Source organism: Procambarus clarkii, chromosome 47 (genome assembly GCF_040958095.1).
Source record: "Procambarus clarkii isolate CNS0578487 chromosome 47, FALCON_Pclarkii_2.0, whole genome shotgun sequence".
Classification (NCBI taxonomy): Eukaryota; Metazoa; Arthropoda; class Malacostraca; order Decapoda; family Cambaridae; genus Procambarus; species Procambarus clarkii.
In genome coordinates this window covers 22,947,950-22,962,523 of record NC_091196.1, presented here as the reverse complement: position 1 = coordinate 22,962,523, position 14,574 = coordinate 22,947,950, and the positions used below count along the sequence as shown (strand labels likewise).

General features: G+C 42.7%; 2 protein-coding genes across 2 annotated transcripts in view; one reads left to right on the top strand and one right to left on the bottom strand.

Moving 5' to 3' along the window:
• Positions 1-14,574, top strand: part of GatB (glutamyl-tRNA(Gln) amidotransferase subunit B, mitochondrial) — a 449,912-nt gene that overhangs the window by 154,952 nt on the left and 280,386 nt on the right. Inside the window, exon 3 of the mRNA XM_069302120.1 lies at positions 9,214-9,267. The gene's annotated coding sequence lies outside the window, so the exon portion shown is untranslated. The remainder of the gene's footprint in view (positions 1-9,213; positions 9,268-14,574) is intronic.
• On the bottom strand, positions 234-1,529 carry LOC138350874 (uncharacterized). The gene has a single exon (XM_069302322.1). The coding sequence runs from the start codon at positions 1,527-1,529 to the stop codon at positions 339-341; it is 1,191 nt and encodes a 396-aa protein (XP_069158423.1). The 3' UTR covers positions 234-338.

The following is a 14,574-nucleotide window of genomic DNA, read 5'->3' as shown; positions in this document are numbered from 1 at the left end:
GAGACAGAGAGCATGACAATTCAACGACGAAGCGTGCTAAAAAATAATCGCAAATATGACATAAATATATGGCTATAAGATGTTGGAGTACTTACCCTCACTTTGTGCCTTGAATTAGTTGCTAGAGAAGGAAATGTCACAGATACAAAAATATAAGTTACTACGTTTAATGTACATAAATACAAATATATTTTATATAGATAAGTTCTTCTGTGTCTGTACAATTTCGTAGGACGGATACTCCTGGTACTAATCTGCTGTATATTGTGCCCCATTAACTGTCATTACAAGCTAGCAGACTTCACACGTAGTCCGTATGTCCATTGATTTGCGATGTTCTATTTGAAGTATCCGAACGGAACCTCCGGTGTATTGAAGTTATAACCGCCGCCTGTCTGGCCACCGCAGCTACCCGTCACTGTCCGAGTCACGACGACCTGTTGTGGGTTGTCTACTGTCTGGTAGAATATCTGTTGTTGCTGGCGCGTCTCTGTCACTTCCTGGGTTATGACCTGGTCTTGACCCGGGATCTGTATCACAGACGTGCTGGTCAGTTGCAGGGTGCTGATGACCGGGGCCGGGGTTATAAACTGGGTCTGGAAGATTGTCTGCGTCTGTGTCACGGGGCTAAACTGGGTCGTGACTATGGTGGTGAAGATGGTGCTCGTCACGAATTGGGTTTGCGTTGCTTCCTGGGTATTAATCACCGTTGTGAATTGTGTCTGAGTCACGAAGTTGGTGCTGGTGATTACTATCTCGCTAGTAACGAAAGTGTTGTCAAAGCGGGTGGTGAAGGTGGTGAAGGGGATGATCTGGGTGCTCTGAACAAAGCTGGTTCTGATTTCGTTTTGTCCCTGAACAATTGTTGTCTGTACTTGTTGCTGTATGAGGGTTGTGGTGACAAATTGGGTGTTACCCGGCACTTCGCTCCTGACAATGGAGGTTAGGACAACAGTCTGAACACGCGTGCGGGTCACGTCTTGGCCCGTCACAGTCACGAAGCGGGTGTCTCCTATCGTACTGGTGAAGAAGCTAGTTATTTGTTGGGTGATAGTCTGGAACTGTGTCCGCGTGACCTCCACAGTCACCCCCTGCGTCAGGAACTGAGTGCTGGTAACGAAGCTCGTGGACTGGACGAAACGAGTTGTCGTCACAAAGATAGTTTGCAGCGAGTTCGGTCCTGTAACTGTCTGTGTAACCACTTGGTTACCGGCAATGAACGTGGTACTCTCCACTATACTGGTCTGGAATTGAACCTGTGTCTGGAAGCGAGTTTGGAACACAGTGGTTGGAATTAGCTGTTGAGTGAACACCGTGGTAGTGACGATCTGAGTGCTGGCTTGGTTGATAGTTTGAACCTGAACGGAGGTCTGTAATCGGGTGTCGAATATAATGGACGTGGCTGTTGGGCAGCCTGGACCAACTGGAAAGGATGGATTTATAGGTCCTGGGGCCAAGTAGTTGTAGCCTCCCTGAGGAGTGGCCGAGGCCAGGGCCGCCACCAGCAGCGTCGCCGTCAAACGCCACATCCTGCAAAGAGAAATGCCACAGGTTAGAGCAGCGGTGATTGGAACCCCCGCGTCTCGGCAACTCATTTGGGAATAAAGTCCAATCACGCGCCGCTCCCTCTGTGCAATTTCTCTATGCTTTGTGGGCTGACCCGAGAGGACTTTATCGCCCAGATGAGCCGCGAGGCGCTGACCTGGTGGTTGCTAATTCTTAGGCCTGTGGTACAGGCCTAGGAATATTTAAGTTTGTATATTAGCTTAATTTTTTCAGACTATAAAGTGAATAGTACAAAGTTCTACTATCTAATTGCTTAGAACGTCAGTCTTTGTACTATAGTTTCAAAACTACTATCTAAACAGGAGAATGGGTTGGTGCGCTGTGCATGCATACACAAGACAATACGTACATGTGTGCATGTGTATATATAATTATATGCAACTGTAACTCGGAGAAACAGTATCTACATATATTAAGAAACACTTTATCATAGGTTTTCTATTGTCGAATTTGCAGTGTTTATCCAGCAGTCATTTGAAGCTTCATATGTATCTGACAAATTATCACTTTCATCACTCTTTATGATAATATTCCGTCCGTGCCACTTTCACTATCGACGAATTAGGCATATAAAATATACACTTTTTTTTAAGATGGGGGGAAGGGGGCGGTGGACGAAACTAACACACATTTTTAGAGTTCCAAGTCAGGCAGGTAGACACACCTACCTTTTGATGGATATTAGAAGAGCGAGGCAGAACTGTACGCTGACGAAGGCACAGCCGGAGTGTTGCATGTGATCCCTACATCTGAATTTATACTGTTGCGCAGTGATGGAGGAAGGTGGGGGTGGGGGGGATGGTTTGGGGTCGCCATGAAGTTCCGCCAGTGGACTGTGGTGGTATGTGCTATGGGGGGATGGAGGTGAGGGGTTATGGGAGAGTTGGTCATGGTTCCGCCTGTTGTGGTCACCTCCGGCGAAGGACAGTGGTCACACTGTTCTCAAACAAAAAATTCTCTCTTGCTTTTTAATGAAATTGAGATATACTTATATTGGCAGACATAAGCATTACAAATTAACCCAATGCCATGCAAACAATAGCAATTAACCCTTTGGTGATGCAAACATGAACAATTAACTGTATGATCATGCACACGTTTTGAGAGAGTCCACTATGGGTACATCTGAAAAATACAAAAGTAGGAGGCACACATAATTCTAAACAGTGGTTTACCCCTTTCACCATAATTCTTCATGCGTTGACCCCTCATATACCCCCTCTGGAGAGGTGTGCATAAACCACCCAAGCTTGTCCTTTGTGTTTTGTGAAAGGTGTCACCAGGCTGGTAACCAATGTAACCTTTTCACTGCAACTGATGAAAGAAATGCACTTGTCAAAAAAAAATTATTTATTTATTCTATTTAAGTATCAACTCTATTTTTTGTTGTATATGTATTGTTTTATTATGAAAGATGCGTAATCTTAATGTATTAGGGAATAGGTAATAATCTTGTAGCATACAGCGTCTTTCTTAATTATGTAATAGGTACTGTAAGTCGTCTCCTCTCTTACGTAAATTGGTTCCAAGGCGATGGGAGCTACTGGCCAAAATAGGGTTGAACTGTATCTTCTCTATCGAACCGTTTGCTGCGTCTCAAAATTGGTATTACTGTATATGCAATCAAATATATTTGTTAGTGATATATAAAAGGAATTATAGAGGTGTTACAATGAGCAAATACATGACACATTGTATCTCTACTCTGTGGAGGAGATATGGGTTCCCTCCCCCTTCCCCCATTAAATAAAAATCCTGATTAGGTATCGAGGAATTTCTAAGTTAGGGCAAATTGTGGAGTCAATTAAATATAAGAAATCTATTTCGCTTTTATACTCCACGTAATCGGGAATTTATTAATAGGATTTGTTCCTTGGATTTCTCAGTATGTATAGGATTTGTTCATTGGAATTCTCAGTATTTAAAGGATTTGTTCCTTGGAATTCACAGTATTTAAAGGATTTGTTCCTTAGAATACCTGCTGTTAATAGAATGTTTACCCATTAAATATCCGGTATTTATAGGATTTTCCAACGACGAAGGCAGACAACACGACCCCTCATGGTCCGAGTTCCGGACAAAATGGTCTTCAGGGACCGCTCTTACAGGCCGGAGGTCGCTTTATTCGGTGAACAAAGCCTATTTTCCCTGGTGTAGGATGTGACACGTCATTTGCATACAGGGAACACAGGGATCGCGTGAGGCGCGCGCGTGGTGGGCGGCTTGACACGCGCTACACCGGAACGGCGCCGCTCCGCTGGCTCGAACTTGTGACAGGAACGACCCTGATTGAGCCACGGGTCGACGCTGCCGGTCACAGCCTCCGCCGCAAGCCGCCGCAGCCGTCGCCAGAAGCCGTCGTCAGTCGTCGCCACAAACTGTCACTATCAGACACCATACACAGCCCGTTCTCTTGATTTGTCGCTCCGTCTTATCCATCTTGTGGGCGGTAGTGGGCCTCATACGCATCTTGTGGGCGGTAGTGGACTTCATACTCATCTGGTGGGCGGTAGTGGACTCCATACTCATCTGGTGGGCGGTAGTGGACCCCATACCCATCTTGTGGGCGGTAGTGGACTCCATACCCATCTTGTGGGCGGTAGTGGACCACATACCCATCTTGTGGGCGGTAGTGGACTCCATACCCATCTTGTGGGGGGTAGTGGACTTCATACCCATCTTGTGGGCGGTAGTGGAAAGGGTTACAGAGGCACATAATGGGCTCAGGAACTGAACCCAAAATTTCCCTTAGCTAAGCAAGTTACAGTCTTGGTAAGCTAGTTACACAGTAATGTATTTATTATTTGATCAAAAGTGGATTAGAGAACGACCACAAGTACAGTCTGTAAGTTAAACAACTTACACACGTGGTGAGTTAGTTTCATTATTTGATTTGTTTATAATCCACACCGCCCCCTATTCAGTGAGCAGCGGTGAATAGGTTCCAATCTTGAGGTTATCTTGAGATGATTTCGGGGATTTTTAGTGTCCCTGCGGCCCGGTCCTCGACCAGGCCTCCACCCCCCCAGGAAGAAGCACGTGACAGCTGACTAACTCCCAGGTACCTATTTTACTGCTAGGTAACAGGGGCATAGGGTGAAAGAAACTCTGCCCATTGTTTCTCGCCGGCGCGGACGGGGTCGAACCCGGGACCACAGGATCACGTGCCCAGCGTGCTGTCCGCTCGGCCGACCGGCTCCCACATATACTCATATCACCCACATATACTACCTACAGTTAGCAAACTGGGGATATTTGGAAAAAAGTTCTTGTAACAGGTCCTTTTAAATTAAATATTTACACATTTCTTTATCAATTTTATTGAGTTGTCTCTAAATTCACGTATGATTTCCGCACCCCATTAGTGACGCAGGGTGTACAAATAATTGGACTGACACACACGACTTGATAATGGTCTATGACGGACAGAAACATCGTCGTTTCTGTATCTTGTGATGTGTTGTTTGGTCATCATATCTTCAGCCACATTATTGTGACTCAGTCGTCTACTGCCTTTGCTGGTCGACCGGATGGAATCACACTACACCCAGGCAGCTGGTGTGGGACTATACTGGTGTAGCCACTATAGCAGCCACACCTGTTGATTGACGGTTGAGAGGCGGGACCAAAGAGCCAGAGCTCAACCCCCGCGCAGGAAATGTAGATGTTTATCTCTCAGAATGTTTGGTAATATGTTTATTGTTTGTGATGTGCGTATATGTATGTATTAACACGATGTACTGAACGGGGTGAGAATAGCTTGAGCTACCTCATCCCTTTGTGTGTATTTTACCTCAATAAACTTATTTCAATTTCAACCCACGCAAGCACAGGTGAGTACATACATCACCCGGTCAAGCAGGAGCTGTGGCCACACACGGAGAAAGATACAAATCTAACAAGCACAGGGAAATAAACCACCGGTGCAACAGTGTTCCAATAGGATTCACGACCCTGAGTCTATAGGGAAGAGAGCGAAGGAGCTTATTGAAGGATCTGGGTTCCAGGCTCATGAAAACAACACGAGACTCTAGAGCAGCGAGCTCCCTTTTCCCAATGCTTCAGTGTGGCGATCCAGAGGGAAAAAGCCCACTGCATCCTTGGTACCTGCCCGCGGCGTCGGAGGAATTCGAGGAAATCTACAGCCTCTAGGAAACAAGCTTTATATTCCTATTTTTAATGTTTAATTTATGGAACAAATCAGTTTTGTTATTATTTAACTGTGTAACCTTGTATAATAATATATATATTGTGATAAACAAAGTGGGTGGTAGGAGGAGGAGGAACTACTCATATGTAGTTTAGTAGTTCCTCAAGAGTGGTAACAACATTTTCTCTGAATGCTATTCATTTCCTTCACCGAGGCTATGGGTCCCCAACCAGAGGTGGTACTCCTCTCTCTCTCTCTCTCTCTCTCTCTCTCTCTCTCTCTCTCTCTCTCTCTCTCTCTCTCTCTCTCTCTCTCTCTCTCTCTCTCTCTCTCTCTCTCTCTCTCTCTTTCGGCCCAGATCGGCCGAAACGTTCATCTCTCTCTTTTCCATTTCTCTGTGGATTTTCCACACACACACACACACACACACACACACACACACACACACACACACACACACACACACACACACACACACACACACACACATATATATATATATATATATATATATATATATATATATATATATATATATATATATATATATATATATATATATATATATCTGGAAGTACCGGTTGAAGTTTTACCGACGGCGACACTGGACAAATAGTATCATCACATATAAGGATAAGGCTTCCTTATCATCACTAAGGAGGCCGACACACTGCCGCTTCACTATTCCCCCATTACGATGCTTTTCGAGCCACATTATTGCACGGTCTCACCTGTGCTGCCCGTCTAGCGGCGCCACGCCTGGTGATGACAAATATCAGCTTGTGAAGTGATTTTTTTTTTTTTTTTTTTTTTTTTTTTTTTTTTTTTTTTTTTTTTTTTTTTATTATTTTCTACCACAGACGTGGCCACACATTTACAATGCTAACCAGCATATATACATTTTCTTCTGTCCTCCATGGACAGGGTTAGAGAAGTGTTAAACATATAGTTCAAGGGTTTATTGAACACTCAACCACAGAAGGTGATTCGGTGCTTTTAAAATGCTAAGCTAACCTACATACGTAAATACAAAGATACACAGATTTACGTACGCCCTACATAAAGTATTAGATGTGTCTTTTACATAGTGTCATTAATGTACATTCACAAAGGTGAAATGTAATTCTGATCAGCTTCCATATTTGCTTTATACCCATACATATACATACATACACACACATACACATACATATATACACACATACATGCATTCACATACATTTGTCTCATTTACCCTGACAGGGTGAGGTAGCTGATAAAGAAACTAGTGTGCAATTAAGCACTTAATCACTGAAGGTGATGAAGGTGCTTTTACAAGCTCAGGTTATATAGTTACATCACATACATACATTGTATGATTGATACATTACATGGTCAATTTTGGATACAAGTCCAATATATCATCAAGTGTTCCAGTACTCATATAGTAACTACAGAGTTCAGCATACCTTAGCCCAGGAGGGCGAAAGTCAGTCAGTGTGTTGTGAAGTGATTTGCGATCTCACTGGCGCGACACTCAACCCAACTTTTGACAGCTGTGACTTTCCACACCTGTCTGCGACATGTGTGTGTGTGTGTGTGTGTGTGTGTGTGTGTGTGTGTGTGTGTGTGTGTGTGTGTGTGTGTGTGTGCAGGCGACGAGTCACAATAACGTGGCTGAAGTATGTTGACCAGACCACACACTAGAAGGTGACGGGACGACGACGTTTCGGTGTGTGTGTGTGTTTACTAGTTATGTTTACTAGTTGTGTTTTTGCGGGGGTTGAGCTTTGCTCTTTCGGCCCGCCTCTCAACTGTCAATCAACTGTTTACTAACTACTTTTTTTTTTTTTTTCCCACACCACACACACACACCCCAGGAAGCAGCCCGTGACAGCTGACTAACTCCCAGGTACCTATTTACTGCTAGGTAACAGGGGCACTTAGGGTGAAAGAAACTTTGCCCATTTGTTTCTGTGTGTGTTTACTATTTGTTTGTATTCATTATTTGTGCCTGCAGGATTGAGCTATTATCTCTTGGACGGCGCCTTTTAACCCTCTGTCGTATAGTGTCCTCATCCCCGACCTATTTTCCTATATAGACTACATATATTTATCTCTGGCACGCATATTCCCAGATTGCAGCCCGTAGCCGATGGCTAACTCCTAGGGATCTGTTTTACTGATAGGTAAACAGGGGCATCAGTTGAAAGAAACTTTGGCCATTTGTTTCTGCCTCGGCCGGGAATCGAACCTAGGCCCTTAGGTCTACGACCCCCCGAGCGCTGTCCACTCGGTGCATGTGCAATTTTTGTATATTGTATCTCCCCAGAAACAAATTAGCTTGTATTTCTTGCAAAATACTGACTCTAATGAGCCTTGTAAGGTCAAGACAGCAGTAAGCCAGCTCTGTCAGTCTCACTATTCATTCTCATACAATTACCCGACTGTGAATGTGGGGATGCTGGTGTCTTGCCTCCAGCGGGAACACTGATGTAGTGATGATTTAGCACTAAAGAGACAACGTGAGGCTCTTACTACGACAGTCGTAGCTGGTGTGCGTGTTCACATTACTTACTGAAATACGCAAGGACTCTGCGTTAATATATATGTACACGTTGTGTCTTAGGGGCAGCTTCTACGAGAACATTATTTATTCGGTTTTGTGAATGTGTTTGCGTGTACGTGTGCGAACGCGCGCCTGCATGTGTACCACCTTAAGCTCATCTCATGTTTATATATATACAGTATATGTGAATAATACAAACACCTGTGATGGGGGTGGAGGGTGTTCATAGAAGTGCCCCTACATATTTTTCCCTCTCACCCCCCCACAGCCCATTCTTTTCCGCCCCCTTTAACCCTTTCCTGTCTCTTCCCTCTTATTTCCATCATTTTTTCCCCCCTTCTCATCCCATCTCTCTATCCTCTCCCTCCCCACTTTTCCTCCCACCTCCCCGCCTGGCCTCCAACCTTCGAACAAACATTTCCATTTATACCTATGTATAGTAGAGGGAACCCCTGCCGTGGTCCACCATTTCACTCTCTTTCCCCTTCACCCCTTGCCTCACCTCTTTCCTAATCTTGCCTCTCCCTTCATCTTACATCTTCACTACATATTAGCTTCACTGTATATTCTATCTTCATCACCAAAACTATTTTCCTACTCGCTATTTTCATCTCTAATCCGAATGAATTCAGGTCATTGTTTTCGAGCTAATCATAAAAATGAGCTGTAGATTCTATGGAAAACACATCCACTATTTGAGACTTGATGAAAGTCACAGGGGAGGAGGTTTGGTTACAGGCTGATATTTCTTAAAGTATTTAACTTAGGCCAACCACGACCAGCTTATGTCAGTCCCGTACCCCAGACCATCTTCCCTGCAAAGTTGAGGGAGGCTAGCCTTTAGCGTTTAGCTAGAGGCTAGACCAAAACCTTTAACTTTGGTCAAACATTCTTATAGGAAAGATATATATGTATATATTTATAATTTATGTTTTTGTTTTTTTTCTAGGTACGCTCTTGTGCAGGCCTTGAGGCTCCGGCTGGCTTGATGTGTGTTCCTCAGGTGAGTATTATTCAGACGGTGGATATGTGCCTATTACTCATATGTTGGTTTCAATAACACATACAATATGTTTTACAACTTCTGCGTTGTTATATCCCCGTGGTAATCTGATATGATTACTACGGGGGATTAGAAAATTGGAAATTATCCAAACAGGTGTTGTTGTTGTGCTTACGGTAAAGTAACAATGGTTGATCGCCACTATAAAATTACTCAGTTTATGACATCATCTAAACACACCTGTTTGGGAACCAGACTGAGAAATCAAGATGCAAGTTTTCCTCTGCTCCTCATATATGTTGTAAAACGCGTGCTGAAAATTTAAGACGTTGAAGTAAATGCAAGATGAAATTCCTACCTTTTGGCGTTCTGGTGGAGAGGCGAGAAGGAGAAGTCTGTTATCTCTGCCAGATAAGGTAAGCTCATATTTTAAAGTGTTGGATATATTTGAAGAATAAATTTTGATGCAGAAATTTTTATACCACTGAAGTTAAATGAATTTAAACATTTTAGCATAATGAAAATTACAGGTGCTGCCAATCTGTTCATCTCGGCTCCAAGCACTAATAAAAACCATCCAAAACCTTCAAGTCAAGCACAAAGTTCCAAAGAGTAGTGCTTGAGACAGAGAGGAATGCAAGGTAAGCCTTCAAATCTTTAGTGACTAACTTTATTGGAACCACAAAGTTCAAAATACATGCACATTGTTAAATTGATAGAGTGGTTTAAGACTGGGAGAACTTACATAGCTAAAATTGCATTTCCTCAAATCGCATCTGTATTGTTTCCCAGATTAATGTGAAGACTGCAGTGAGGAACAAGGATGAGGGTTCCACCAAGATATTCGAACTCTGGAAGAAAGGCATTAAGGACGACGAAACATTTAACATGTCAGCAGATTACTGATGGGGTTTCAGACGGTACCGGGCGGTACAAAACTCACCGGAAATCACTAAGACGCCCTTTTTTCCACATTGATATATATTTCTGTTGATTTTCAATTCTAATAAACAAAATTTTCTAGTGTTTAGTCATTATTAACCATTGTATAACTTTACCACATATTTACCATTCAAAACCCGAGAATTTCAATCAAAAAACAATCTTTTATCAAATACAGGCATAATTGAAAAACCTAGGCTGGTCGAGCAAAACCGTTGTCATTTTTTAATTTGGCATAGCCAGATTATTTACATTCAGTGTTAAGAAATTGACAATGCAAAATAAATTTCAAACGCAGGCAGTATGGGGCCTGTGTTTTGCCTGTATGGGGGCCTGCCTGTGTTTTGAAATGCCCCATAACCCATAACTGCATTGAAGAAATGTTCCCTCCCAGCTTTGGAAATGTAAACCCATTTACTATACTCATAGTATCCAACCCTGATGCGGTGAATGTATACCGCATCAGAGCTCTTCTGTTGTTCCTTTTCAACCGAGTAAGTAGTACTTAGTTGAGTTTACCATCCCGCGCACCTTGGCATGCAGCTGTTGCATTAACATCACTGTATATCTACTACATCGCTATATATCTAATTATTTTCTAAATCTGTGTTGAACTCTGTGGTATGTTAATGTCTACATTCCTCCTTCACGTTTCCGTTTTTTGCAGTTTCATCTGCAATATCATTCCCTGATTTTCCTCTGTGACGTTGCACCGAATTGATATGTATTCGACGGCCTTGACGACTGGTTGATTGCTGAAGATTAGCCACCCAAGAGGTGGCACGGGCATGAATACCCCGTACGGCCTTGACGATTTGGTATTGTCATGAATAGTTCAATTTTTGCGGTCAGGTGTAAGTTGTCAGTCAGTGGGCTCTTGTTGCAAGGTTTCAGTGGCAGTTGATGAGGGTGTAGGATGACGTGTCGTCGGTGCTCAGCAAGACCGTGTTCTGAAGCTTTCTGAAATGGTTCTCATCTCTGTGGAGCACCTGTTTGGAAGCCCAACTGTTGTTAGACTATAAATGAACAAATATGTACTTATAATATGTTCTGCGTTAGTCACTGACGTTACCTAGTTGATGGGGTTCTGGGAGTTCTTCTACTCCCCAAGCCCGGCCCGAGGCCAGGCTTGACTTGTGAGAGTTTGGTCCACTAGGCTGTTGCTTAGAGCGGCCCGCAGGGCCAAATACCCACCACAGCCCGGTTGGTCCGGCACTCCTTGGAGGAATAAATCTAGTTTCCTCTTGAAAATGTCCACGGTTGTTCCGGCAATAGTTTCTTATGCTTGCTGGGAGGGCGTTGAACAACCGGGGACCTCTGATGTTTATACAGTGTTCTCTGATTGTGCATATGGCACCACTGCTCTTCACTGGTTCTATTCTGCATTTTCTTCCATATCGTTCACTCCAGTACGTTGTTATTTTACTGTGTAGATTTGGTACTTAGGCCCTCCAGTATCTTCCACGTGTATATTATATGATATCTCTCTCGTCTTCTTTCTAGTGAGTACATTTGGAGGGCTTTGAGACGATCCCAATAATTTAGGTGCTTTATCGCGTCTATGCGTGCCGTATATGTTCTCTGTATTCCCTCTATTTCAGCAATCTCTCCTGCTCTGAAGGGGGAAGTGAGTACTGAGCAGTACTCAAGACGGGATAACACAAGTGACTTGAAGAGTACAACCATTGTGATGGGATCCCTGGATTTGAAAGTTCTAGTAATCCATCCTATCATTTTTCTGGCTGTCGCAATATTTGCTTGGTTATGCTCCTTAAACGTTAGGTCGTCAGACATTATTATTCCCAAATCCTTTACATGCTGTTTTCCTACTATGGGTACATTTGATTGTGGTTTGTACTCTGTATTATGTTTAAGGTCCCCATTTTTACCGTACCTGAGTACCTGGAATTTATCACTGTTAAACATCATGTTATTTTCTGATGCCCAGTCGAAAACTTTATTAATATCAACTTGAAGTTTTTCAATGTCTTCAGCCGAGATAATTTTCATACTGATTTTTGTGTCATCTGCAAAGGATCATACGAAGCTGTGACTTGTATTTTTGTCTATATCTGATATGAGAATAAGGAAAAGCACTAACACACTAACTGACGTTAGTGTGTTCACATTGTATTACGAGTCCTAGACAACGAAATAATGTTCAATTTTGTATAGAAAAATAATCATATTTATTTCATATTAAAAATATTCCCGCAAGGTGTTCCTAAGGCTTTACATATAGGCAACTATATGTAATCTAACCAAACCTAGGCCTAATTGTACAAAACATAACCAAACTATCAAAACAAGCTAAGCCTAAAGGAGTGCAAAACTGTTTATATTTGAAAATAATATTCTTATCTGTTCTATCATGCTGTTGGTGTTGGGGGTATTTCCTTCCTGGTAAGTGGGACGCTTCATGTTCTAGTGGTGGTGTTGGTCGTCTTCCATTGTTTTATATATGTGTTATTTTTATTCAAACTTATTTTTGTTTATTTTAATTTTATAGGTATTGTGGAGGATATTTTGTCTCTGGCTTTATTAAGGATTATACTGAGGATACTGAGGTCTATTGAGTCTTCGTTGGGGAGGCGTAAACTCTAGACGGATCTAAAACCTGTACCTGCTTGAACATTGTAACGTCACACACTCGTGCACACCATGTGTACAGTTCAAAATGTTGTTCTCTTATTTTCGTTAGATTAGGTAGGATTTGGACGTACTCCAACACGTCTTCAGGAGTACGCGGGGGCAGGCCGGGCCCCACTGCCATCGTGGCCCCTAAATCAAACAATACATAAGACGGTTCGCCAACGAATTTTAAACCCGACTTAACCTAAACTAACTCAACCCAACCTAATGCAACCCAACTCAACCTTACCCTACCCAACCAAATCCATCTCAACCCAAACGAGCTCAACACAGTCTAACCCATAGCTAATGCATGCTAACCTAACAATATATACAATTTTAAAAAAGAAAACGATTTTTGTCGAATCGTGTTGTGTACGACTTGACCATATCCAGCACCTGCTCCCTGTCGCTACCGAGGGCAACACTGCTTGTCAACAATAGACCTGATCTTATTAATAAATTAGTTCACCTTATTATACCGTAACCTAAATATGGACGCCACTTATACTGTTTATAGTAATCATGGTAACATACACCCGCTGGTGTATGTTGATGTGTTGTTACTGAGCATACAGTGTGAGTCATTCAGTAACAACATCGTTGGAGTAAATGTTGCGGTAATCATGTCAAGAATAATAGTGGGAGGGTCAACCCTAGTTTAAGGAGGAATTCCTTCGGTGGTTGGCTTATGTTCTTGTAACATCATTGAAATTCCCTATATATATTTTTATGGAATGTGAAAACGCTGTTGAACTGCGTTTGAAGAAAATTTTATTATTAGTCAAGGAATTATTTCACATCCTGGTGCCGGCCAGAGATAATATATATATATATATATATATATATATATATATATATATATATATATATATATATATATATATATATATATATATATATATATATATATATATATATATATATATAATCCGCAAAGCTTTACAAGTGTGTTGATTTGTGTAATATCCTAAAAGTCTCAATTTATGAGTCCTTCCTGGAGTACTTATTCGGCTATTACCACTGTGGCCTCTCTCGTCTGTTGGAGAACACTTGGCTCCCACCAGTCAGGTGGTCATTGTGATAGGCCTCGACGATATAGGGGAGAGGACAGCTTGCTGAGAGAATATCTAGGTCTTCCAAATGGTTTACAGTGGAGTAATTGAATTAAAGGTCAGCATTATTATTGTCACATGTTGGACGCCGTCTACAGAGTGCTCCAACACGCCCTGTAACCTTTTGTCATCTTCGACAAGTCCTGGAGTCCTCTCTGTTCTGAATACTTCCTGAAGCTCTTTCTCCACTCCGACAGGTCCTGGAGTCTTTTCTCTGCTCCGGCACGTCCTGCAGCCCTCTGCTCCGACATGGCCTGGAGCCCTTTTTCTGCTTTTACATGTTTTTTAACTCTGCTCCGACACTTCCTGGACCCCCTCCCTTTTGCCCTGACACGTCCTGGAGCCCTTTCGGTTCTGACACGTCCTTGCACTCTTTCAGTGCTCCGACACGTCTGCTCTGACTTGTCCTTAAGCCCTCTCTGTCTTTGAGCCGACACGTCTTGGAGTCCTCTCTCAGCTCCGACACATCCTTGAGTTCTTTCAATGCTCTGACACATCCTGGACCCCTCTCTGCTCTGATACGACCTAGAGCCTTCTTTCTCCATTTCGGCACATCCTAGAACATTTTCCATTCCAGATGTTGTGTGCCCATTCTCTCAACTTCAACGTGTTCTGGAGC